General features: G+C 39.9%; 1 protein-coding gene across 9 annotated transcripts; it reads left to right on the plus strand.

Annotated features, from left to right (window-relative positions):
- Positions 1-1141: 1141 nt before the first annotated feature.
- Positions 1142-26080, plus strand: LOC116852246 (serine proteinase stubble-like). 9 transcript variants are annotated; one of them, XM_032832412.1, is made up of 12 exons: positions 1142-1445; positions 5269-5428; positions 5879-6326; positions 7030-7110; positions 14811-14996; positions 18853-19218; positions 22347-22423; positions 22824-22924; positions 23010-23109; positions 23327-23539; positions 25068-25181; positions 25265-26080. In XM_032832412.1, exons 3-12 carry the CDS (start codon positions 6224-6226, stop codon positions 25418-25420), a joined length of 1497 nt encoding a protein of 498 aa, XP_032688303.1. In that variant the 5' UTR covers positions 1142-1445; positions 5269-5428; positions 5879-6223; the 3' UTR covers positions 25421-26080. The 9 variants fall into 9 exon arrangements, with proteins under 9 accessions (XP_032688303.1, XP_032688305.1, XP_032688304.1 ...); XM_032832414.1 differs by having other exon boundaries at positions 6012-6326; XM_032832413.1 differs by lacking the exon at positions 5269-5428.

The following is a 26080-nucleotide window of genomic DNA, read 5'->3' on the forward strand; positions in this document are numbered from 1 at the left end:
TGTATCTAGGGAATGACAGCTTTAAATTTATGTATGCCTCCTCATTGCTTATTATATCACGTGGTTACGCGGCGAATTACGCGGACACTTCGTTTGAAAGTAGTGAGAAAAATGCGTGTCAAAGTCTTTGCTGTGCCACAGTAAATAAACAAATTTGTAATCATTATCGCTACGTTTGTTCGATTTGATAAACTTACAACATCGAAATAAATTATTTCGATATGATGATTAATACGAAAAAATTGGCAGAGATAATGAGAAATACTGAAAATTAATAGACATTAAGATTTTTGTTCTTTTCTATTTTCTTCAAACAGATCTGTAATTTGATCTCAAGAAAAGAATGGGCCGGATATCAGGGAAAGTGCGTTTCTTTTTCATTCGCACGTCATCTTCGCGCACCCGTCAATTATTCGTCCCGCAAACGAACAGTTGCCAGAAAATCGCGTGCCAAACGAAAGTTTCATTTTCACCGCGAGATTTCAAAGTGAAACTGTCGCGGAAGAAAACAGATTGTACTGCACGATCGTGACCTCGCGTAAAAGTAAATTTCGGACTCAAAACAAAAGGATAACAAATCGAACGGACGTTTCTTTATTTCGTTCATGGAACAGCCACCCCGAATGAGTCAATTCGGATTGAATCCGACGTTAATTGTGTAAAGTTGTGGCTCGCGGAATTTCGGGAAACGCGCGCGCGCGCACGAAAAGAACGAGAAGAACGAACGTGTAAATTGAATTCGAGAAACTCGCGCGATCTCGCACGACGTACGAGATTATCGAAGAAGCAGCTCGTGTGGAAAGTCGGTGGAGGGATTAAGGACGAATTGATCGGGAAGTAAAATAGAGAAGTTCTGTTAGAAATCGATGTATTCCGAGTATAAAATAAGATAAACGAGGGAATTAATTGACGTCTCGGATGGGGCACATAAAAAAGGGGTGAGTAAAGCGGCTCGGGTAGAAAGTGGTGGCCGTCGTCGTCGGGGACTCTTAATAATCTGAAAGGAACGGCCGCGAGAGACGAGCCCGTCGCGCTTGGGCTCGATAATTTCACTGGCTAGATAGAAAAGGAACGCTTTGGGCGCCTTGGGCCTATCTGGAGAGAGTGAGGACGGCCGGCGAAGAGAGTGGTCTCGGATGCTGATGTTTCTGTTCCTCATCAGTAGTCAACCGCGTGTCGCGCTGCTCTATTCATTGGCTCGTCGTGGTGTGAACGTGACCCTGACCGTGGTGGACACGCAACGAAACCCGCGCGAATATTCACGCAGACGAATTAGATCGCGGAGTGACGTCGCAGCTATCCCCGATAAACGCACACGTCAACGAATTTAATTTATTCCGCGTCGTCTCTCTTTGCCGCGGGTACCTCGCTCTGTATCTCGCAGTGATTCAGCCTTGCAAGCGTCGAGGCTTATAATCACGAGTGTGACTGTGATAGAAAAGAAGGTAGGAACACATGATGTAATATTAGAAACTTTAATGTGTCAAGAAAGAGAGAGAGAAAGAGAGAGAGAGAGAAAGAAATGTGATAATGATACTGTTACTTTAATTAAACACGTGATAATCCGTGCGCAATTGTGATTCAAATTAAAATTTCTCGACAGATTTAATTTTATTTAATTCCATTTTCAATTTTAAAGTTCCCGTAGATGGAAAATGCACAATATTTCTCGATATCCCATCTTCTTTTCTGACACTTTTGGAATAATTGATTAATGAAAGCTCGAGCCCTTTCGCTAATTTTCTTTAGAGTGATAAATCGCGCTGTATAGACGAGATTTCGTCGGCCTTAATCTCAATAGAAAATTCAAGTAAAGTCGTTGACGGAATCACTATCAATTCCTACATTGAAAAAAAATACTTGGAAATTTCTTCGTTGAATATAAAGTTTATTTCTGTAAAATAAAATTTATTTCCGTGAATAAACTTTATATACTATAAATAATTTTTTAAGTATTTTTTGACAGTGTACGACGGAAAAATCTATTTTCTAAACTACAATCATATTCTTCACTGAAATGTTATATTTGTAATTGGTAGTGGTATAGCAAATTAAATATTTGGTCTTTACTTTACATAATTTTTCAACAAAAATAGCAAAAAAGAGAAAAAAAATTAGATATTGTTATTTAAAAAAAGAAAAAATTGTCTTGGGGAGAATCGCGCAGTTATTTTAAATCGCTACTAAGAATACAAATATATATATTTAAAGATTCGCATTTAAAAATCAAAACAATAAGAATATCTACAATTAGCTACGCGTCCGAAAATTTGTATTTTTTATTATTTTTATCTTACAGAATTAGTAATAACGTTTTACCTTTACTGATCAAAATCAATGAGAAATAAAACGAATTAATGTTTTCACAGAAAATCAGTGAATACTCATTGATCATCGATGAAATAATTCTCTTGATTCAATCAGAAACATTTTTACTGATTCACTTTAAGAGAGTGGACATGCAGTTCGCCGACTCACGAAAGCGTCATCTGTTCTTTAACGCCGATCTTCCGTGTACGCGTCTCACGAGAACACTCACAATCTTCTAGATTTTTCAAATTTTAGATGTCTTACGCGACTTAAGGAACCGCTGACCAAAAGATTATAAAGAAAAGCTTTAAAGTGCTATTTCATTGAAGTTTTAAATTGTTGTTTAAAGCCGTTCTACAATTGCGTAAGCGTGGTCGTAAGTGATTGCAAGTGAAACAAACAATCAGAATAAAGCAATCAGTGAACAAAACACACTGATTGATTGGCTCTTACGTTCACGACCATGCTTACACAATTATAGAATGGTCCTTAGAAAGCGTCAAATACTCAAGAATTTCTTCAGTTCCTTCCAAAGTTCACGTTCGAATAGTTTGTTTCACAGGGAGATCGCGCGCGCAAACTGATTTGTAGCAAAAACAACAAAAACTACGAAATTGAGGGCATGTGAGGCGACAGGACAGACTTCGTACAGCGGATCGCGTGCCACGATTCCTTCGTTCGCTAGGCGCGAGAAGAGTCGAAGAAAGTCGAGCGATCGAAAACAATAGCGGAGCTCAAGCGCGCGCTTTAATTCGTAGCTCGCAACGGTAGCGCGGTTGCTGAAAGTGATATCCACTCTTTCCTCCATCTCGATTTTGAATCCGTTGCATAATTCATGCAACGTTGTGATGCGAAGTAGCTGATATTCACTCTCTAGAGCAGGTCTTTTAGAGAGAGAAAAAGAGCTAGACACCCGCTTTAGATTTTTTGAACGGTGCGCGGAAAACACAGTTCTGTCCGTTCTCTCAAATCTAATTTGCCAGCCGGAAAAAGAATGGAAGGGCTGGTAGGTGACTTGAAAACGAACATGAAAACATCCTCCAGCGCAATTCGGAGCGCGTCGAGGACCTGCGAGGCGCGTGCACGCCGCCACCGCCACCGCCACAGCAGTCGTCGTCGTCGTCGTCGTCGTTGTCAAAGTCGAAAGTTACCGGCTAACTTTCACTAATAACCAAAGGTACAGCGGCCGCGCGGTTCCGCATGTAGACCGGCCGAACGTTACGAAGCACTAAAAGGCGTGCCACTTGTCTCGGTGGCCTGGTTTCGTGTCCCACTTTTGCGCCGGACTGTACGTGAACGTCTTGGACACGCTAGCGTGAATCCGCTCGCGATGGCACCGTCGTCGAGGAAGCGACCGAGGATGTGGACAAAGGCCCGGCCACCAAGATCGACGGGGAAACCGGAGACAAGCTAGAGCTACGCCCGCGATTCGCCCGCGATCGTCGGCGACGTTCATGTGGGTGATTTATATCGCACACATTGGAGAAATTTGTTTACTACACGGAAAAAAGCTTGATCGAACCAGTTTCTGGTGAAAAACAAGATTTCTAGTTAACTTGAACAGACTTCTGATAACCTCAACTAGAATATTCTGATTCGTTTATATTTTATCAGAAATTTGCTTAATTCAACCAAACTTTTTTTCCTATGTAAATTGTGTAATAAGTAATTTCGAATCAGATGAAATTTTGCAATATGAAATCTATTTATTATTTTATTTTCCAATTTGCAATTCCATAAATAAATATCAAAGCATCATTGCAGCAATACGTGTAAATAAATTTTATAAATAAATTTAATTCAATTTACTAAATATAACATAATAAATATTTAATAATTTTTAAATTAATTGTTGGTATTTATGTATGTTACTGCAACGATGCCTTGTTTTTTAAATTTAATTGTGAAACTGCAAATAAAATTGATCTCGTTCGACTTTTCATTCTTGATTTTATATTGAATTCTGGGATCTCACGACAAGTGAATGTCGATTTTCTATTTTTCTTTATCCGTATAATTATCTGCACTATAATTTATTTTCTGTATGACACAATTAATAGCGTTAACAATTATAATGTATCGAGCCGCGACAATTGGCGCTCGATCGCATTGAGTCGCAGGAAAAGCTCTTTCGCCGACCTCCTCGATCGCCGGAATCGAGAAGAAATCTAAAACGTCGAAAATGAAATCTCTCTCTCTCTCTCTCTCTCTCTCTCTCTCTCTCTCTCTCGTTCTCTTTAATGACTCGATTGTTATCGCGGGCAAACAGATGTTACTGCAAACGATAACTGGCAGCAATTTGCTTCCATTCTACATGTACAATACTTCTGTTTATTTATTTGCTGCGTGAGCGGCGGTGGACTAATTAAATTAGAAACAATCTCGCGTTTAAAAGCGATCCGAAACGACGAACACCGGCGTCATCGTGGATGTAGACGCGAGCAGACTCAAGTGAACGACACCGTGACTGTACACGTGTCTGTTTACGTGTTTTAATTCCGACAATTTTCTTCCCCTTCTCCTTCCCTCCCGGAAACCTGTTCCTTTTTGGAACACAACGCCCCTCAGGAGATTGAATCTCCTCGTACACCGACGCTTCTCCATTCCAATTTTCACCGAAATTTTTAGCAAAAACACCCGGCGGGTGTTAGCCGCTCGGCGTGAAAATCCGGCGGGCGTAAAACTAATGTTCGTGTTCATAGCCCGTATTTAACGGCCGTGATTCTCGAGATAACATTGTACACGGTTGTCTTCGTGCCAGGCGAATAAACGTGAGAACTGGATGGCCGCGTTTAGCGGTAAATGTGGAGTAAAACTGCGCGAAACTCGATATCCGTTGGTGGTATAGTAATAAAGTACACGAGAAAACAATAAAATCATCGGTCTGTCGCGCAAAACTCATCGCGAAATTATCGAGAGGGATAGAGTGAAAAGTTCGGTACTCTTTTGTTTCATGAGACTGGACTTTCACGCTCCTAGCCGGTAATTAACACTCTCCACCGCCGAGATTCGCATTATTCAGCCGCCTTTGAACTCCCTCCCGTCCACGACTGAACGATCAATGAAACAAATCTTATTCTAAGAGAAAAATATTTTAGGAAGAAAAATTATTTATTCGGTAGGTATATATTAATAATAATAATAACATATTTATACTTTGTTAATATATCAAATATTTTTCAAGTAAGAAATATACATTTTCTTAAATTTCCTTGCACTATTTTCTTAAAACCTTACACACTGATAAAAGAAATATCTGAAAATTTACTTGTAAATATAAAGCTTATTCATAAAAATAAATTTTCAAGTATTTTTCTCAGTGTAGCTTTTCACTAAAGCAATTGTTTATTCTATCTAAATAAAAGAATTTAGACTTAAGTAAATGTGTTCACAGCGAATAAATATGTTTTTATTTTTTAGATATTTTTTTTCTCATAGTGTACATTGAGAAGAAAGTACTTGAAAGTTTATTTGTCGAATAAAAGTTTATATCTCACAAAAATAAACTTCATTTTACCGAAATTAACTTTATATCCCACAAATAAATGGTCGAATTTTTTTTTCTCAGCGTGCCTCGCACGATATTGCCACGAGCGAATCGTGTCGCGTAAAAAGACTGTTGCGAGACGAGCGAGCTAAAAGGAAAAAAAGAAAAACGACCGCGCTCTTCTTTATTCGGGGACCTTTTGCGCTTCGTACAGGGCAGCGAGCGAAACGACACGGAACGACGGCAAGACTACCGGGCGTGACGTTTGGGTTTCGAAGTGAAATGATGGAAAACGCGGCGAGATGATGATCCGATCCGCCGGGATCGTCGCTCAGGATCAATTGGTGACAACTTTGTGAACATGAGCGGCGACGAGTGATAGTGAGTTCCCACGCGTGATCATCGTTCGCCGCCGTGACGGAAGAAATGATCGTCCTCAGAATCGAATTCGTCTCACTGCTTCTAATTGCCGATATCTACCACTGCGTGGCTGCTAGCCGTAGGAATGACCGTTTTACGAAAAAACTCGGTAAGAGCTGATAGGTACATATACTTTTTCATGGCCCTTATCCTAAACTTTCTCTCGTAGATCAAAATGCTCCTCTAAATGTGCTTGTAAACCAATCAGAAAGCTTATGAATCACAAGTAGGGCCGACTTTCCAATGTTAATTCAAATAGATTAGATTTCAATTCAAACTCTTCTACACACTGAAAAAAATACTTAAACATTTTTTCGTAGGATGTTTATTTCGTAGAAATATTCACAGAAATTTTTGTAAAATAAATTTTATATCCCACGGAAAGAAATTTTCAAATATTTTTTTCTCAATGTAGAAAAGTTTAAATCTAAATTTAAACTATCATTAAAAAATTGGCTGTAAATTTAAGATTTATAAGTTTTCTAAGACTGGTTTATTTTTTCTAATTTGTTTATTTCGCAGAAATAAATTTTATTTCGCACAAATAAACTTTGTTTCTCGAAAATTAAATTTATATCCCACAAATAAATTTCAAGTAATTTTTTTCTTAGTATAATAACGTGTTTGATGTGTTTTTGTGGGCAGAATTTAAATTCAAATCTAATTTTAAACTATTATTGAAAAATCGACCATTTTTTATCGATAAAAAATAGGTCAGAATAAGGCCCTGTACGCTCTGTCTATCTATCTGTCCGTCTGTCTCGTCGCTGAAGAGGAAATAACGTTTTCACTCGTTTGAATTTGTCTTCTAGGTCAGCCGGAGGAGAAAGGAGAAAATCTCGAAAATGCGATCGACTCGCACGGACAGATGAGGTTCTTCGACGAGCTCGGACGTGAGTGACGTTATTATGTTGCACGAATTACGTTACGTTATTAGCGCACTGAGTGAAATACGCGCAGCGGTGTTTTCCCGGCGAATTACGCGATTGAGCGTAACCGCTGAGGAGGAGTTAGAGCGAATTTTAAGGATCGTTTCGAAAGAGAAAGGCCGCTCGCGTATACCACTCTGAATAATAAATGAATCTCTCTCGACACGGTCGCGTCGAGTGTCGAGTGTCAAGTGACGGCGGACAGAGGATCCGCGCCGCCTTCGACACGCTTCCACTTTCGTAATGTGTTTAAATATGATTTAAATACAATAGCCCTCAAGTGTGCTTGATTGTCGCGCGTAACGCTTCGGCGCGATCGAAACGGCGGACGATGCTAATACCTGGCTTCCCTCTCTTTGAATAATTTTCATACGTCACGCGACGTTAAGCGACAGAGCAACGTGTAATAATTTGCGAAGAATGGGGAATTCATTCGCTAGGTCGATTAACATAAATTAATAATCAAGAACGTCGTTTTGTGAAAATTATGGCAATGATGAAAAGTTAAATAATATATTTTTACGTGATTTCCTTGTTAAGAAGTTTGGATAAGGATATATTGTGTTCTCAAGTTCATCTTTGTTCACGCCGCGCACAGAAAAATATTCTACTGCTGAGAAAAGTGATTACTCACACTGAAAGAAAAATATTTGGTATTTATAATTATAAACGTGTTAAGAAATAATTACAATAAATTATGACCAAGACAACTATTTTCTTGGCCAATTGTATTATAATCTTAATGATAATAATCTTATATGCATGTTATTACTACTATCTTTGTGTTGGAACAACCAAAAATATAGTTTAGGATCAATTTGATGCCAACTATGTTCCAACACAAAGATAATAATTATATAACATGCATATAACATTATTATCACTAACGATTATAGTATAATTGACTAAAAAATATCTTGAGGATAATTTATAGTAATTATTTTTCTGTATGATTATAGTTACAAATATCAAACATTTTTTTGCTCAGTATAGCTTGTTTTTGTTTAAGTAATAATTATCTTCAGCAAAGAAGCACTTTCTTGATAATACAAAGGAAAAAAGGTTAGTTGGATTAGATTAGTCAATTTTTTATAAAGATATAAACGATTAAGAAATTTCGATTAAAGTTATAAGAATTCAGTTTAAATTACCAAATTTTCTGTTTAACTCAAACAAATTCTGGTAATTTCAATCGAAATTTCTTAATCGTTCGTGTCTCATCGAAAATTGTTTTATCCAATCAAACTTTTTTTTCCGCGCAGTCTTGAAACACATTCATCGAGATTTTTAGAAAAGCTCATTGTCATGCACTCAAAAAAAAATTATAATATTCTCCTCATAAGAATATATTATAAAATTTTATCAAAGGAGAAAGCTCTACTCAATTCTACCTAGTAAACAAATGGAAATTTTTATATCAATTTCTTGAATAAAATGCTAAACCTAGAATTCAAAATGTATCTTCAAAAAATGACGTTTATAATCACCTTATGCGAAATTCGCGATATAAATTTACGAAATATTTACATCAAGTGACATTTATTCGAATGCAATATGTATTCTTCTGTGTATGATTAAATTTATCGTTTATGATTCTCAATAACGCTGATATGTTAATTAGATGATTTGATAATTAAAATATTATTTAAATACGAATATATTAGCGCATGTGTTCGCATAATGAATAGAGCAACCATCGAAGTGATGCGTATCGGGATGGGATTTAAAGCAGTAAACCGGTTCACGTTCACCGGATATTCGTTTATAAAACTAAGGCAACATGACCTATATCTTTATCCGACAGTTTTCATTATTACCGCGCGCGATAATTATATACAAGCGAGACGCGCGACTCCTTATGCATAAATCCGGCTGCTCAATTTTGCGAAATTAAGTATTTTATCCGAGTGACAGCACAGTAAATAGTAAGAGAGAGAAAGAGAAAGAGAGAGAGAAAAGAGAGAGAGAAAAGAGAGAGAGAAAAAACGAGAAAAAATTAATCAAGATTATCGTTCGAATATTCGAATTTCGTCGTACAAAAAGAAGACATTCGTTATAGTACAGAATGTAAAGTCAAAGATGTTATAAAGACTATTATTTAAAATTATACAAAATATGAACTTTTTGTTTTGCATCAACCGATTGTTATCGTAGATAACGTCATTTGTTAATTCTTTAATTGTTAACATAATAGTTTGTAGCATCTTTAACTTTACACCGTGTATATATGCAGAGTGTCTGACAATTAATAACACACCTATTGGTTCAGATAGAACTTATCATACTGAACAAGGGATTTCTCTGCTATTTCGCAAATAACCACGTAAAATTTTGAGTTACTAATCAAAGAAAATTGGTGAATATTTAGACGCGATGACTTGTGCGATGGCATTTTTGTCGTATGTTTTATGCTTCCTCTAGACAGAATTGGAACAAAGCATGATGATTCCAAATTAGTCTGCGTCTTGCCCATCATTTATAGAGATGACGTAAGTGGGAATAATAGAGAAACTCTAGTGGGAATGAAACAGAAACTCTCTAAAACTGAAATGACAAAGCACGCTGCAGCTTCTCTCTCACTCAATTAAATTTTCTCCCTACAAATGGTGGACGATATCCTAATTCTGACCTGAGAAACTCTAATGTATTCATATTTTCGATCAAATTGAACAAAAAAATCATCTACCATTTTGCAAATAACCACATAAATTTAATTAGTTAATGAAAATTTAAAGAAAATTGGTGCAAATTGATAGTGCGCAATGATCTTCTTTAATTAATAACCAAAAATCTATGTAGTTATTTGCAAAATGGTAAAGGATTTCTCCGTTCAGTTTGACCGAATGTATAAGCACACAGCGGCAGAGGTCGCCATATCACACAGCTCATCTGCCGTGTCACGCGTGATCACATGCATTCGCTAATTTCCTTAATATAACTCAAAATTTCACGTGATTGTTTGCGAAATGGAGATCTTGTGCTCAGTTTGATAAGCTCCACCTGCACAACGGATGTATCATTAACTGCCAGACAGAAATACACACATTGTACACAGGAACATATTTTCTTCTTAAAGAAGAAGTTACAGATATCCTTCGAGCGATTTGCGCCTCGATGTTTCATTCGGTTCATCCGACGTTCTCTCGCGACGCGATATTTTCCATCGCGAACACGAGGCGCAGCAGGATTTCGAGATTCACAGTTGAGTTAACAAGGGAGACGAAATCGGAATCGTACTTGAAAGGCCACTTACTGACGCTTACTTTCTACAAGAATATTTATAATGAAACGGGCGGGGCGGAAGCACCGTTTTCACTGCGACCTCGGCGCGTCCCCGTGCTCTGTCGTTAAAAGCGTTTTACCCGATGACATCCTTTTTTTCTTCTTCCCTCTTTCCTATTACTGCTCACGAGACAAGGCTCAATACGCGGAACGCGAGTTGCTCTCCCTGCGCGTTTTGTAGATGTGCATTAATTCAATCGTCTTGTCGAGATTTCGCGCTGCTGATAATGTAAGCGTAATTAATCGGGACTCGAGCGTCTGTCTATTGCATTTTCACTGCGAATGAGAGCTTGTCCACGAGCGCAATTGTTCGAAATTCGCGTATCTAAATATTACACACGGTTTCCGCTAACAACTCGTCCCTTCTTAAACGCTCCCGACGAGACAATTCCTCAACGTTCGCTTAGTCGTTTAAATCTTTATCTTCGAAAGCAAAAATAGTTTTAGTGAAACCGCCCAACGAAATCGGGTTCACGAAATCTTGGCATATCGAATTTGCTCGACGTAAAAAGCCGTTCAGCGATTAGTCAATTGTGTTGATATCGAGTAATTTCGTGTAATCCTGTCTCTTATTCGTCACAGACTGATGTAAATCGATCAGATTTATAACCGGTCAGCGAGTCGTATCCCGCAGTATCTGCACAATTCGAGCAATTATTTTGGTCCCGAGAGACGACAATCGAGAAGGAGGCCCCGATTACGATTTGCCACTTTCGCGACGAATCCCGAATGTCGAGTGGGAGGTATGATCGCACTGAGTTTCCCGGTCATCTAGAATACGACAGTTCCACCGCGACGGAATAATTCCACGGAGAAAGAAATGGAAAATAAGACGCACCGCGTGCTCTTCGTCGATGACGGAGAAGGTGGGGAACCAATGTGAGACCAAGGGACGACACCGTCGCCGTTGCGGGAAAGCTGACGCCGGTGAAAGCAGCGGACGCCTCCTTAGATCGTGATCGAGACTCGTGAGACATCGGCTTAAGCCAGTCCACGTGCGGAAAGCGTGCACCGTCGCGGCTTCCTCGCTTCACCTTGGTGAAGGAGCGCGCTTTGACCCTTTTCGTGCGTCTGACCCTCGGCCCACCGGACACGAACGCGTCGTCGATCACGGAGGAGGAGCCCTTGTCATCGGTGTGATTGCTCGCGGAACGTCCGGTGAACTCGCGAAGAAACAGTCTAAGAAGGATCAGCGGTGCCGAAATGGCGGAGTTCGGGTCTGAGCGAAAGACTCGGCCGAGGTTCTGTGCCGGAGCTCACGATGAAGTCGGAGATTTGTGAAGAAAGTGGACCATGAGTGAAACCGGAGCTCGTAGTCGAGGATTCACCGTCCGGAACTGACTGGTGATAGAATAATATCGAGCGCGGTCGGAACTCATTCAAAGCGAGCGCCAATCGGCCGAGTCGGAGCTTGATTTGAGCAATTTCAATTCTGTGCATTTCTCAAACATTATTGCAAGAGTGAAGAAGCTAAACTTCCGAGATCTAAAATAAGGTTCGCAGAGTCCACTTCGGCACGCGATTGAGTTCTTCCTCGAAGAACGTTCCTCGCACTTCTTCATCGAAGGTCGATGACGAAGCGGGACGGGCTGCTTCTCTCCACGGCCCTCTTTCCTAAGACTCTCAAGTGCACGGTGAGCCCGTGATGCCGCGCGAGGCATCCTCGAAGTGGTAAGCGGAAGTCGCAGAAGATCATGAAGATCGCGCTCGCGCTGTGCCTCATCACCGTGGCGAGCGCACTCGATCACAATGACGTCTACTCGTGGAACAGACGCAGGGAGAACTTCAAAGTCGCGCCGATCAAGGCCAAAGAGACCCGCGCGCTGAGGCCGACGATACCTGCCGCGCAATCGATTCGCAGATCGAGAACGTCGAGCCCGTTCGCGGGCGATACTCTGCGAAACTCACCGAGAAGACACGCCATCGCGGAGGACGCGGATGACGAGCAACCGGGTCTGTGGAGCTCCGTTGCCGTCAGGACACGGCAGGATCTGGCGCGCGAGAACCGAGCCATCGAGAGCAACCTAAAGAACGTGATCAGCAGACCGTCCCTAGCTAAAGTCGAGCAGTACCAGTACTTCTCGAGCTTTCCATACAACGACGACGCGTCCGTCGACATCACATTGGAAAACGCGGAACACCCGAAGAGCGCGGCGCTCCTGTCCAAAGACGCCGCAGATCACTTCATGGAGCACAACGCGGAGGAAGTGGACTGGAGCGCGCAGGATATATTCGAGAAGGACACCCTGAACAAAGAGAAGGAGCAAGTGGTGGAGCAGGAGAGTGAGGAGGAGCAAATAAACGTCCAGGACTTTCTGGACGAGATCAGACGCAGGAGAGTAAACGGGGAACTCGAAGGATTCACGACGGGAGGACACCGGCAAGGCAGACGGAGGAAGCTCACCAGCCAGCAGCAAGGCGCGCTTCTGGTGGAGACGCTAAAGAAGAAGCGAAACCACACCAGTGATCATCGGGGACACAGCTCCAACCTGCAGAGCGGCATTATGGATATGCTGGGCAGAAGTATGTTCGCGGGGCGCGGAAATGGGATGGAAGTATCGTCAGTATTCGTAATCGTCAGAATGACGAGCGGATAGCGTCGAATTGCCAATTGATCCTGCCCGGAATACGAAACACAGAGATCGGAAAACGCGAAATTGTCGAGTGCGTACATGGGGAAAAGAATTGTAGCGCAAAATCGCAACAAAACTTTTGCAATCTTTGATCGTACAGAATTATGAGCAAAACTATATATTTCTTTCAACTACTATATATTTCTTTCAACTACTATATATTTCTTTCAAAATGTTACTCGCCTTTGATTTTTTATCGCAAAATTACTGTAATCACTGATATATTTTTTTATATCGTAATCGTATCGTAATCGTAAATTTTTTTATATCAAATCGTAAAATTTATTATATCTCTGTAGTGATTCATACTACAATTATAGTCCACATTAAGAAAAAAATATCCAAGAAATAACAAATATTTATTCGGTGGGTATATAAATAATAACATGTTTATTTTTATATACTAATATAAAACATTTTTGAAATAAGAAAATATACATTTTCTTAAAACCTTAGTTTTCATGAAAGCAATTGTTTATTCTATTTAAATGAAAGAGAAAATTTGAATTTAAGTAAATATATTATATTATATATTATTCACTGAATAAATATTACTTATTTATTTATTAGACATCTTTTCTCAATACAGTTTTATAAAAAGTATTGCAAGAAGAAATATAATTTTAACATAATTTTTACTACAATATTTTCCCCGTGTGTCGCCAAGAAACGATATACGATCTTAACTTAGGGATCTTAACTCGATATATCTTGTATACGTTATTTTTGCATTTGTTATTGTCACTATTGTTGTATTTCTCGCGAGACCTCATAAGACGGACCGACGTCAGCGAAAGATGGCAAATTTCTCCTGCGTTACTAACTCGACAGAATAAATTGGTCACAAACCAATTGTCGACGCGATCGTAAGCGACACGTATGTATGAAAAAGAGAGAAGGGTTGACTACTATGAATTTCATCGGAGGACGATATCGGTCTTCCGGAGAACCCGGCGACGCGGAAGAACGTAATTGGCGCGATCATGAAGCTACGCGGTGCGTCAATAGACGAACAAATGTCGCGTGATGTTCCTTTGACGATTTTCAGCGGCGGATTACGTACCTAACGAGAGATACCTCTCTCTTCTCTCATTTCCTTCTTCGCATGTATACGGAGAAAAATATTGCAGTTTTCCCCTTTTTCTCATATAAATTCTTTTCAATTTTATTATATTTCTACACTGAGAGAGAAAGAAACGGGCTAATCTAACTAAAATTATTTTTGACCCATATGATTTAGTTTTATCCTAACACGGAAATGATAGTAATGTGATACGCATATATATAAGATTATTATTCAGATTATAGTAAAGTTTACTAAAAGAATGGTTTTCTCTTTGCCAAAATTATTTCTTTAGAAGATTACAAATACTAAACACTTTTTTCTCAGTGTAGTAGCGCAACAATCGACTGTCTATTATAAGAATAGACAGTCTATCTTGCTAAAGGGAGCGAAGTAAGTACTAGAAGGACATTGCAAATTTTTGTTTAATTAGAATTAATATTTGTCTTTTTTTTAATAGCACATACACATCTCAGTTTCTAAAATATAAATGGCATACACGCAATAAGAGAAAAGTCAATTACTACAAGATGTGGATTTGCTGCTCGGTTGCAAACATTCTCAAATGACTTTTGCTATAAATTACGTAGAAATTAACACATCAACGATACAACGTGCTTGTACCGAAGTAACGATGTGTACCCCGACGCTCATTGCGGCGCTCTGAATCCGACAATCTGTTTCAGTGATACCGCAGAGCTGCAAGTACAAAGGTGCCAAGTTCGAGTGCGGCCTCAGCATTAGCTGCGTTTTGGGCGGCGGTCGACCGGTTGACCTCTGTTCCGGAGGCATGATATGGAGCTGCTGCGTGGACGACGACGACATACCTGACAAAGTACCGCGACCGAGCGTGGGTTTGCTGCAGAATGCCAGTAAGTTCCCGACGCGAGCGAATTCGGTGTGCGCGCGCGCGCAAGTGCATTTAAGGAAGAGGAGAATTATAACTTTATTGCGCGCGAAGAAGCTCTCAATCGAGTCGCGCGCCTCGACTGACTCTCGTGATCCGTTTTACCCGTCGTCACGGCACGGTGGGTGGCTTCACGACATCTGGAAGGGGGCCCCGTGTCCTCGAACGTTACTGATTTCTGAACCGAGACTTCGCGGTTGTATTGCGTATTTAGCGCGGGCGACTCTTCCGCGCTTTTATTTTACTACACTGTTTCTACACTAAAATTTGAAACGGTTATTTGGGCGACTTTTACATTCTCTAAGGTAAAACTTTTTCATACACCGTGAGAGAAAAATATCTAAAAAATAAAGATATTTATTCGCGCACGGTGTGATCATTAGTAACACATTCGCTTACACTAATTTCTACTCTCTTAAAGTGAATCAGTGAATAGTTACTGATCAGTTATAAGTATAGCACTGAACACTGAAAGTGCAACACTTATAACTGCAAATCAGTGTATATTCACTGTTTTCAGTGATGTTTCACTGATTCATTTTAAGAGAGTATATACAGAATGGAAAGCTGAAGATGTGTTACAGGCTATTATTTCTAAAACTAAGCAAAAATAATAATAATGACCTTATATGTCACACCACTACTATTTTTCTATAAGGACAAAACCAAAGCATATGATTCCAACCAAAAATAACTGCAATTGTTTGATTAATCATTTCTTTCTCTCAGTGTAGAAACATAATAAAATATAAAAGTGCCTTGTGAATCTAAAATCTTTAATTTCGAATGTCGCTCGTGCAAGTCGTCGGGCAAGGCGACGTGTTCGAGCTACATGCGATGCAGAACAAATGGACCATTCGTCGTGCTCAGTATTTGACGCAAAAAACAGAGCGCGCGAACGAGTTTGCGTTTGAATCAATTCCTGCGGAGAATGTAGACGCACGCAACATTATCTCGCGTCAGAGTTATCAGATCAGAGTTAATCGGTTTGAATGATTGCGTTCGGAGAAGGTTGAGAACGTCCGGCTGAGCAGAAAGGAGACGGCTGGAAGTAACCTGATTTCTACCCGGCGACATCCGAAATTACACAACCTAACATTCAGCGGACGTCGCGCTAGCGAGCGCACCGACGACGACGACGACGACGACGACGACGACGACGACGACGATGACGCCCGCCGCGACGGTACACAGCCGGGGCACTTTCAAATACAGTTATTCACACCTAGTTTGCGACAGAGTCGTCGCCCACGGAACTTTACGCGAGCGTGCTTTCTCGAGTTACCGTGAATCGTACACCGTAACCGCGTGACCATCAATACAATGGCGCGATTAGGAACACGCGAGGAAATAATGTCACCTGGACTGGAATAAGACAATCGCGAATTATCGTACGTGTGCGCGCTTCCTAGTTACACTTACGTTTGCACGCCACGCGATTTCTCATCCGATTCAACGAGAATGCTCCGCTCAACACCCGCATTCGACAACGCCCACATCACCGGACATTCGGTAACTCCCTAAAAGATTGTATCGTTGGGAATTTAATTATCAGTAACCCTTATATACTGTGCTGGTCACAGTTGTTTGGATGACTTTTGCAGTCTTTGAAGTAGAATCGTACACTGAGAGAGAAAATATCTAAAAAATAAGAAATATATATATTTATTCACGGTGATCATTAATAACATATTCACTTACACTAATTTTTATGTATAGAGTGTAAAGTTAAAGATATTACAAGCTATTATTTCTAAAACTAAGCAAAATATAAATTTTTTGTTTTTTATCAACCGTCGAAGTTAACATTATTGCATTGGAAAGTAACATATTATAGAATTATTTATTATTATTATTTTTTAATATTATTGAGAGTTAGTTTTTTTATAGATTCTCTGGAATCGTTAAGGTAAAGCTAAGAATACTTTGATTTTTTTACTATCAATGTAATAGCTTGTAATATTTTTAACTTTATATTCTGTATATAAGATAGAATTTCTATCTGTATATCCCCTTTTAACTCCCAAATCCTTTGACCGATTTAGACCAAATTCTACATAGTTACTCTCTAAAATCCTGCGGGAAATATAAGTTACTTAGACACACTCCTATACCTGATTTCATTCCCTTGACACTTTATGATAAGAATAACGCCAAGTAGTTTATAAACTAGTACGAAATATTTTTCTAAGAAAATGTACATTTTCCTAAAATTTTTGTTTAGTTTTTCATAAAAATAATTGTTTATTCTGTTTAAATAAAATGATTTGGATTTAGTTTTTAGTACTTGGCTTTAGTTTCTACATTTAGAATATGTTATTAGTATATCGAATAAATATTTTTTTATTTTTTAGATATTTTTTCTCTCAATAATATGTTAAAGAGTAGATTGGTAAAAAATATAACACCCTATCGTGTCACTAAAATAGCTTCCCGGGGTTAAGGGTTAAGACCATTCTGCATCTATCGCAATGTCTGGCAAGTAGATACAACGCACGTCGCAACGATGACCGCAAAAACTGGCTCCGATTGTTACAAATATGACACTATCTAACAACGGCCAATTAAAAGCGTCAGTAATATGAAAATTGCATCGTTGACCCTTCTAATTGCTGTTGTATTTGTACGCACTGAGAAAAGAAAGATCTAAGAAATAAATATTTATTCGGTGAATATTATAACAACCTATTTGCTTATTCTAATATAAAATGTTTTTCAAATAAAAAAATATACGTATCCGCCGAATAAATATTTTGTAATTTTCTGATATTTTTTTCTCTCAGTGTGTGTGTATAACAGTTGAAATTGAGTCAACTTTTGCGATCATCGTCGCGACGAGCATTACATCTGTTTGCGATTAACATAAAAATTGCGATAAACGTAAAAGAATTTTAATGATGACAAATTGTGAACCAAACAATCTCGCGAAGTATGTTCGGCTGCCAAACGGTTCACACATATTTTTCTCAATAAAGTTGCAGCGCTGCAAGTTGTCACAATTGAAAGACACCGTTGACGCGTTTGCGTAGTAATCGTTTTAAGTCTCGAAGTAACCTTATACATGATGTAAATATTGATTCTTTATTATACTCTTATCTAACAGATAAGAATGTAATCAAGATATTCACATTTCTCTTGAATCTTCTGAGTTGTGACATCCCATATGTTTCACTTCATTTCTTATCATAACCGAGTACTGGGCAAACTTGTGATAACTTGCAACTTCATTGGGAAAAATGTATGCAAACCGCAATCAAGCATACAAAGCATCTGTTATCATCAAACACAGGCCACCACAAGTACTGACTCGAAGGCCTGTTATTAATAATCGTCACTTGAAACTTGTCGCACGTGAAACACTCAGGTCGGAATTTAGAGCTGAATCTAAATATTTTAGTTGAATCATATGACAATAATGTCATACTTGTAGTCGTGATTCAGCTGAAAAGCTCTAACATCTAACTCTAGATTGAACTCACTTGAGGCAGATTTCAAGTAACGACTATTAGTACAGGTCAAAATCAACCACGGAGCTCAACGTGAAATTCCGAGTAGCTAATAAGACAATCGGCAATCATTGTATACCCGCGCACTGTCCTTATATGACACGCGATTTCCAGTTCAATTCGGCGGGGACGCCCAAGTTCAACACAGATCGCCCATATCATTGAACATTCGGTAATTCCCTAATGATAGCAAACTCTCAACGGCGTAATCTCGCGGAACACAGAGTTATCGCTGTGTTATCGGGCCCAAAGTCTGTCGCCGAGCCGCGACGCGAGATTCCGAGTTGCTAACAGCAGCATCGTTACGTTGCCCAGCGTTTTCCATAAACCTCGGCCACCAACAGCCATACGTGGACGACGACGTGCACATTTACAGCAGCGACCTGCGACCCAGCAGACCCTCCAGCCATCGACCCGCGTATTCACACGTGGGTGGCAGCGTCGGCGGCGGGGGAAGTAAACCGAACAACCTCTACGATCCGTCATACGCGATCTGGAGCCACGATCGGCCGACGAACGATCTCGCGATCGGCCATGAACCACCGACGTACACCACTCGTCCGTACCACACGGTCCAGCTGGACTATCCGCAGGGCGAGTACGACGCCGGCTACCCGGCTCACGCCTCCGGCGTGCCGATCGAGGACTCGTCCAACGCTGTGGACTACTCCAGATACCGTGGTAATCGCATGAGAACGCGGACCGCCGCACGCGGACGCACGATGTGTGTCGAGCTCGCGAATCGTCGAAATCCCTGATATCGCGCGATCCTAACTGAGTTTGGCGGATCCGACGCTGTTGATATAAACTTGAATACATAGACCGTGCCTTCGTACGAAAAGTTGGAAGACAAGATTTGAAGTAGCTGTGTTTCCCTCCCATTGGCCAGGCATTTGATCTTTATCTGGCTTGATTTCGTTCAGCTTCAACAGGAGTCAAGGTTGACAACTATCGAATGTCTGAACTAGAAAGTCTTATAGAAAGAGAGAGAGAAAGAGAGTAAGCTCGATCACATAACTGGATCTCTGATTGGCACCAAAGTGTCTTGTGTAGATACAGGTATAGAAATAGATAAGAAAAGCTAGTTCAACACAGAACTCAAAGTTGAGTTCGATTCAACGCTAACAAATCAGAAGAGATCTTTAAACTCTTTTACTACCAATGAATCATATATTTTTCTTATCATTAATAATAATCTTATTCGATTAAATAAAGTTTTTTTGGCATTTAGAACACATCAGCTCTTACTCTACTCATTACCGTTGGGACAAATATGTCTTTTCAAAAACCCCAGTAAGATATCAGTGTCTTGAGCTTATCCTTTGACGCCAAACATAACACTTTTAATTTTTTGCTAAAACAATATTATTATTAATGTATTTAATGAAGTAAAAAAGAATTGTTTCTTTAAAAACAAAATTAGTAGAGAAAGAGTTAATATATTCAAACATCAAGTTCAAATACACATCTCTTCTGATAGACTAAAATTAACAATATACTTACAGAGACCTGTTTGTTACAGCGCGAATAAGTTTTTTTATCTATTTCCATACCTACACAATATTTATACCTACACAAGGATCTTTGACCTGGAACCAATCGGAAGAGGTGCGATCACGTACTCGACTAGTTTACTAGTCTCTTCCTATAAAGCTCTCTAACCTACACTAATATCTTCTAGGCAAATCTTCACAATGTTGGACATTGATCGATTAAAAGTTGTCTTAATTAAAATAATCGTCAAATCAATGTACATTTAATCAAATCGAAGTTTGGCTAATAATTAATTTAATCGATCAATTAAGTTATTCCTGACTTTATATATGACGATTTATTAACATTGATTGCTGATTTACTGGTTATTTTAGTCAACTAACTTTTCAATCTATTAATGTCCAACACTGTGTCTTCGCAGTCTCTTGTGAAACTCTCAGTCTATAATATGAGAAGTTTGAAGACAAGTTTAAGGACAACTATTCCCCTTTCTCTGGCATGCTTCCACAGGCATTCGATCTTTGTCTAGTTTGACTTTGTCTGGCTAGTTAGCTCCAATAAGAGTCAAGCTAGACAAAGATCGAGTGCTTGCACTAACAGGACATCCTCTTCTAGTCAAGTTTTCGCAGCCTCTTGTGAAGTGCTCTGTCTATGTATATAAGTCTGTGGTATAAAGAAAACGATCATTCGATCCTGGTCTCGGCGAGAAAGATCGACGAACCAGACTCGCAATATCGACAGCACGGGACAGCAGGACTCGGAGTCGCGTGACTGTGATTTCGTAGACTTTAGATGTCTGGTGTGCGCTTGTTTTACATTCACTGAGCCTTGTCAGACTGAGCTGTGATGGACTGAAGTTCTTCAAGACGAGTCTTTTCACGAGCGCGCTTGATTGTTGACGTGGACTATTACGATCGCGGTGAAGAAAGCGCGACTCGATCTGATCACGTTAGATCGCGGAGGACAGGTGTCGGTTTTGAGATGGTTTTCCAACCAGCGTAATCTAATAGACGACTCTGGCAGACTTTGTATCACGATTGACTGATTGACTGATTAATTGAAAGAATCGCTGCGAAGTACGGTTGTAACGATAAAACGCGACGAGACGAACAAGGTGGACGAGTCTGCAAGACAAACGACGTCTATCTATCACAGGACAATTAGAAGAACCGCAATTATTAGCCTGGAGCCTGCCACAACAGCCCCCAGATATACCGATTTTACAAATGGACTCTTTGAGTGATCATTAAATTTCACGATCAAGACTACACCCAAGCACGCACGCAATCTCTCGCACGGAAAACTGCACGAAAACTGTGGGTGCTTTCGCCGACGCACCGTCGCACGTTTTCCCGCACTGAGTGTCACTGGAAAACAATCGGAAAACTGAACTCTATGGAAAGGAACGCCGGGAAACATGGTGAAATAATTGCATGAGTCGGAGGACTCGAAAAAGAAGCGATAAATGACAAAGACGAGAATAACTTGCGCGACTTACACAAAGGGAAACAAGAATAATATTTACTTAGTTTTAATTTCCTCAAATCTAAACCGCCCTTTGGTTGCTTTAAAAATTTATAGAAGATAAAAACGAGATGGGCTAGAGCGGCATCCCCTATATCGAGATGCGTGACTTGGACTTTTCCCAAAGAAATATAAAAGTGTTCGTATCGCTCGACTGCGCGTGAAATTCAAGCCTAGATAATAATAGACCTACAATCACATTTCCAATTTTTTATGGATGCATAAAGTTGATTATCTCATATTTCTATCTTCTCTCCCTCGAAGATCTTCAAGAAAATCGCGAGGAGATTTCATCGCCAAGAAAGCCTCGCGTTCATGTTTCAAACGTATCTTTCCAACGTGTGAATGTAATTACATGACAAACAAACAAAAGGATTCTCGGGGATCGCGTGAATTCCCCGACATCGCACCCACGTGTATTTTCTGCTTTCTGTCTCTCTCCGAGACTCACGAACGATCTTGAAAACAAACCACGCTCAAACGCCCGCTTAACTTGACTACAACGAGACGATCGCAGAGATAGCGATCAGCTAACGAGTTCTGAGTGCAAGCTTACGCCACGTGTGTTTGGTATCCCCCGTGTGTTTTCTCCTCTCAAATCGCACGTCAACTATCGGCTCTCACGATCGCACGCGCATTTCTGTTCACCCAGGCTCGCCATCATCACACATTGTATCACTCACATAATAATAAAAAAAAAAAAAAAAAGAAAAATATGCCGACACCTCAAGGTATCCTCTGACCGCACGCTCGGAACTCACGATGACTAAATCAGCTCGTCGTCCTTTCAGGCTGCGGCGAGCTTTACACCAGGAGCAACAGAATCGTGGGTGGGCACTCGTCCAGTTTCGGCAGCCATCCATGGCAGGTGAGATTCTTCTTCTTTTTCTTTTGCCTTTGCTATTCGCGAGAGAAGCACGGCCTCTTTCCTCCCTCGGCCCTATAAATATATCTCTCGGCTCGACCCGCAAAAGCGACACGCTTCTCTTTTACCTCTCTGCATTATTCATCGGCAACGAGCCATCAATTTGCTCGGTTCGTCGTGTAGAGACAGGGTGGACGAGTGAACGAGAGAGAAAGAGAAAGAGAGAGAGAGAGGAAAAGATAGAGACTCTGCACGAGAGAGGCGCGAGGGAAAAATAATCTATTAAATCTCCACCATAGGAGATCGCAATGAGTCATGACGCACCGCAAATATATATTTCATGTAATGCGCCGGTGCAACGGGCCCGGCCGTGTGTATTAGACGTACGATTCTTTTGTTGCAGGCCGCCATCATCAAGTCGGGATTCCTCAACAAGAAGCTATCCTGCGGAGGCGCCCTGCTGAACAATCGATGGGTCGTCACCGCGGCGCACTGCGTCGCGACGTTAGTATTTCATTTTCGTTTAATTGTCATTTAATTATTCATTACCGACGGATAACCAATATTAACCCGATGTGTTTCACACCAGGACACCGAATAACAATCTGAAGGTTCGACTCGGGGAATGGGACGTGCGAGATGCGTCCGAACGGTTTCTCCACGAGGAATTCAATATCGAGAGAAAAGAGGTTTCTGTCATTTCATTTCTTAAGTGTTGGATTGAGTCAAATCGACGCTACTTTGGACGTGCAAATTTCAGTCGGTTTTTCGCGCGGTTGACAATCGAAATTCGCGCGAAGTTTCGAACGCGCGTCGCGAGAAGCTTGCAAAATAATTGTATACAGAGTCGAACCCAGACGAAGTGGTTAACAGCGCGATTACGATAAGAACCGGTAATAACAACAGGTACACCCGCAATACTCGGCCACTGACTTCCGGAACGACGTGGCTTTGGTGAAGCTGTCCAGGACGGTAGCTTTCAAACAACACATCGTCCCGGTCTGCTTGCCGGCGAGGAATTTGAAGCTCTCCGGCCGAACCGCAACCGTCGCTGGTTGGGGACGAACCAGGCATGGCCAAACTTCGGCGCCATCCGTACTTCAGGAGGTCGACGTCGAGGTGAGTATCATTAAAATAAAAGTGTTAATTCCCGGATACGTACCTAGTTTTGAACATTTTTATTGTTTTACTCTTTAAATACGAATATTTAAACTTCCAATGTAATATACATGCACATATACACACATGTATTCTATGTTGAAAATATTCGTATTTAAAGAATATATGTATATATAACGAGAAAAAAAGCAGTTGAATCAACAAAAAATCAGCGGTCACCTGTATTTTCAAAGAAAGGTATCTATTAAACAAATTAGTGCAGCAATAAATTGCGTTGATGTAACTATTAATCAAACCGCAAATATTAGATCAATTGATAACTTATTACAGTAACTATATAATTTGTTCAATCGACTAAATCGTTTGCTTGAACAAATTTTGTTCGTCAACTCGTTAACTCAAACACTTTTTTCTCAGTGTATTTTATGCTAAAAGTTTAAATATTCGTATTTAAAGACCAAAACACTAAGAATATCCAAGATTAAGTATATGTTCGGGAATTAGTAGGAGAGACCGGGTCAAAATGGCCAAGAATATTTGCTCATGTGCTTTTTTTAGTATTTATCTTAAAGGTAACAATGGATACAAAAACGCGAAAGTCTTTTTAGATAAAATATATAGATACTTTTCCCTGAATTTTATTAAAATCGGAATAATATTACAGTTAAAAAGTAGGAAAAATTGATTTAATAGTAGTAAAGTAAGTTTTCGAATCTCTTGAAATTTAATTCAATTAATAATCTCCATAGTAAGTGAATAAAGTTAAACGACGTATTAAATGAAATTTCTTGCAAATGTATGATATACTGTTTTGAATAATAAAGGAAATTATCATTTATAAAATGATTAAAATCAAGCATATGGGCGAATAAGGTAAAGTTTGCCCATGATTAAAAGTCTCTCGTGAAAAACTCGATATTATTAATCAGGATACATTTTGTATGTACACTACACTATTGAACAACTGAGTTTAATACTAGGACAAGTTAACCACATTGCTATATGTTTGTATTTTATTATAAAACAAAATACATATTTAAAGTCACGACGGATATTAACACATAGAAGAAAACTGTCTCTTATTAGATTTGATTTCCGAGTTTGAATCGCGTGGATTCTTCTTTGTCTGATTCTAGTCTCTATTATGTTTGTACAGTCACAATTAATTTTTTGAAAAGTTGTAACTTCGAAATTCTGAGATGAGATATCTAACCTCTGTCTCTCCTACTTTCATCTTACTCTCATTCGACGCACTCATCTTTTGTTGCAAAATGTCTCTTCTTGGACGAATCGTGTGCGCATGTATGTTATACGCGCGATAATAATTTTATTTCAGGTATTAAAAATGATTGGCAAATTTTCATATTGTATATATTCGTGAAATTAATTATTGCCAATATGAGAAGTCGACGTCAAGAATTTTCCTAACGAATTTACGCGATAAAATAAATGTCACATTACGATTAAGACTTGACTGACGATATGTTTTTGCTGTAATACGTGGCGTGACGTTTTTCTACGTTTTCAGGTAATACCGAACGAGAGATGTCAAAGGTGGTTTAGGGCAGCCGGCAGAAGAGAAACCATTCACGACGTATTCCTATGCGCGGGTTACAAAGAAGGTGGACGGGACTCCTGTCAGGTAACGGGGATAATGTCGCGTGTCAATGAAGTAGCGTCGCGTCTGAAGCCGTGAATTAACGTTTGCGAATTAATGCTCAACAGGGCGATTCCGGCGGGCCGCTCACGATGTCTGTAGAGGGCAGACATGTCCTGATCGGTTTGGTTTCCTGGGGCATCGGCTGCGGTCGCGAACACTTGCCCGGTGTGTACACCAATATTCAGAAATTCGTGCCGTGGATCGATAAGGTCATGAGCTAAAGCGGAGAAGAGACTGTCTCGTCTGAGTTCCTTCGAAAGTCGAGTTGCTTTACCCAAGAAGAAGAAGAAGAAGGAGAGGAGGCAAAAGAAGAAGAACAAGGGGGACAGGGAAAAGAAGAAATATTTGCGAGAAGAACGACGCGTAGTTACCAAAGTCTTAAGAACATTCTTTAAGAACTTCCGCGGTCCATGCTCAGTTAATCGACCGTTCTTGAAGGACTCTCATCGTCGAAAACACTAGGAAACCCGATGTTTCGTGCATTATATTCGAAAGTGCTAACGCGCGCACGGAAGATTAATTAACGAAGTTACGGCGGATGTATTCTGATGATCGAACTTGGCGATGGCAGAACAGAATACTTAAGACATTAAGTAGCGATGCATAGAGATGTTTAACGCGAGGAGCATTTATGCCGGTTTATAAGCTTCGCTGTTGTTACTCGAATCGCAAATGATTTTTTACCTTGCATATTAAGATCGGAAGATACGGTTTGCTTCCGAGTTGTTTAAGTGTTTGCCTTCAAATTTGATACAACAAATTGTTGAGTCGCGAAATAAGAAAAAAAGAACGTTAGACTAATATTATTGACTTCCGACAATTATGTCCGATAATTTTATGCCGCCTACTTGATGAATTTAAATAAAGAAGTTTTACTCTTA

Source organism: Odontomachus brunneus, unplaced genomic scaffold (assembly GCF_010583005.1).
Source record: "Odontomachus brunneus isolate Ranch 3 - 2012 unplaced genomic scaffold, Obru_v1 Obru_scaffold_208, whole genome shotgun sequence".
In the NCBI taxonomy this organism is placed as follows: domain Eukaryota; kingdom Metazoa; phylum Arthropoda; class Insecta; order Hymenoptera; family Formicidae; genus Odontomachus; species Odontomachus brunneus.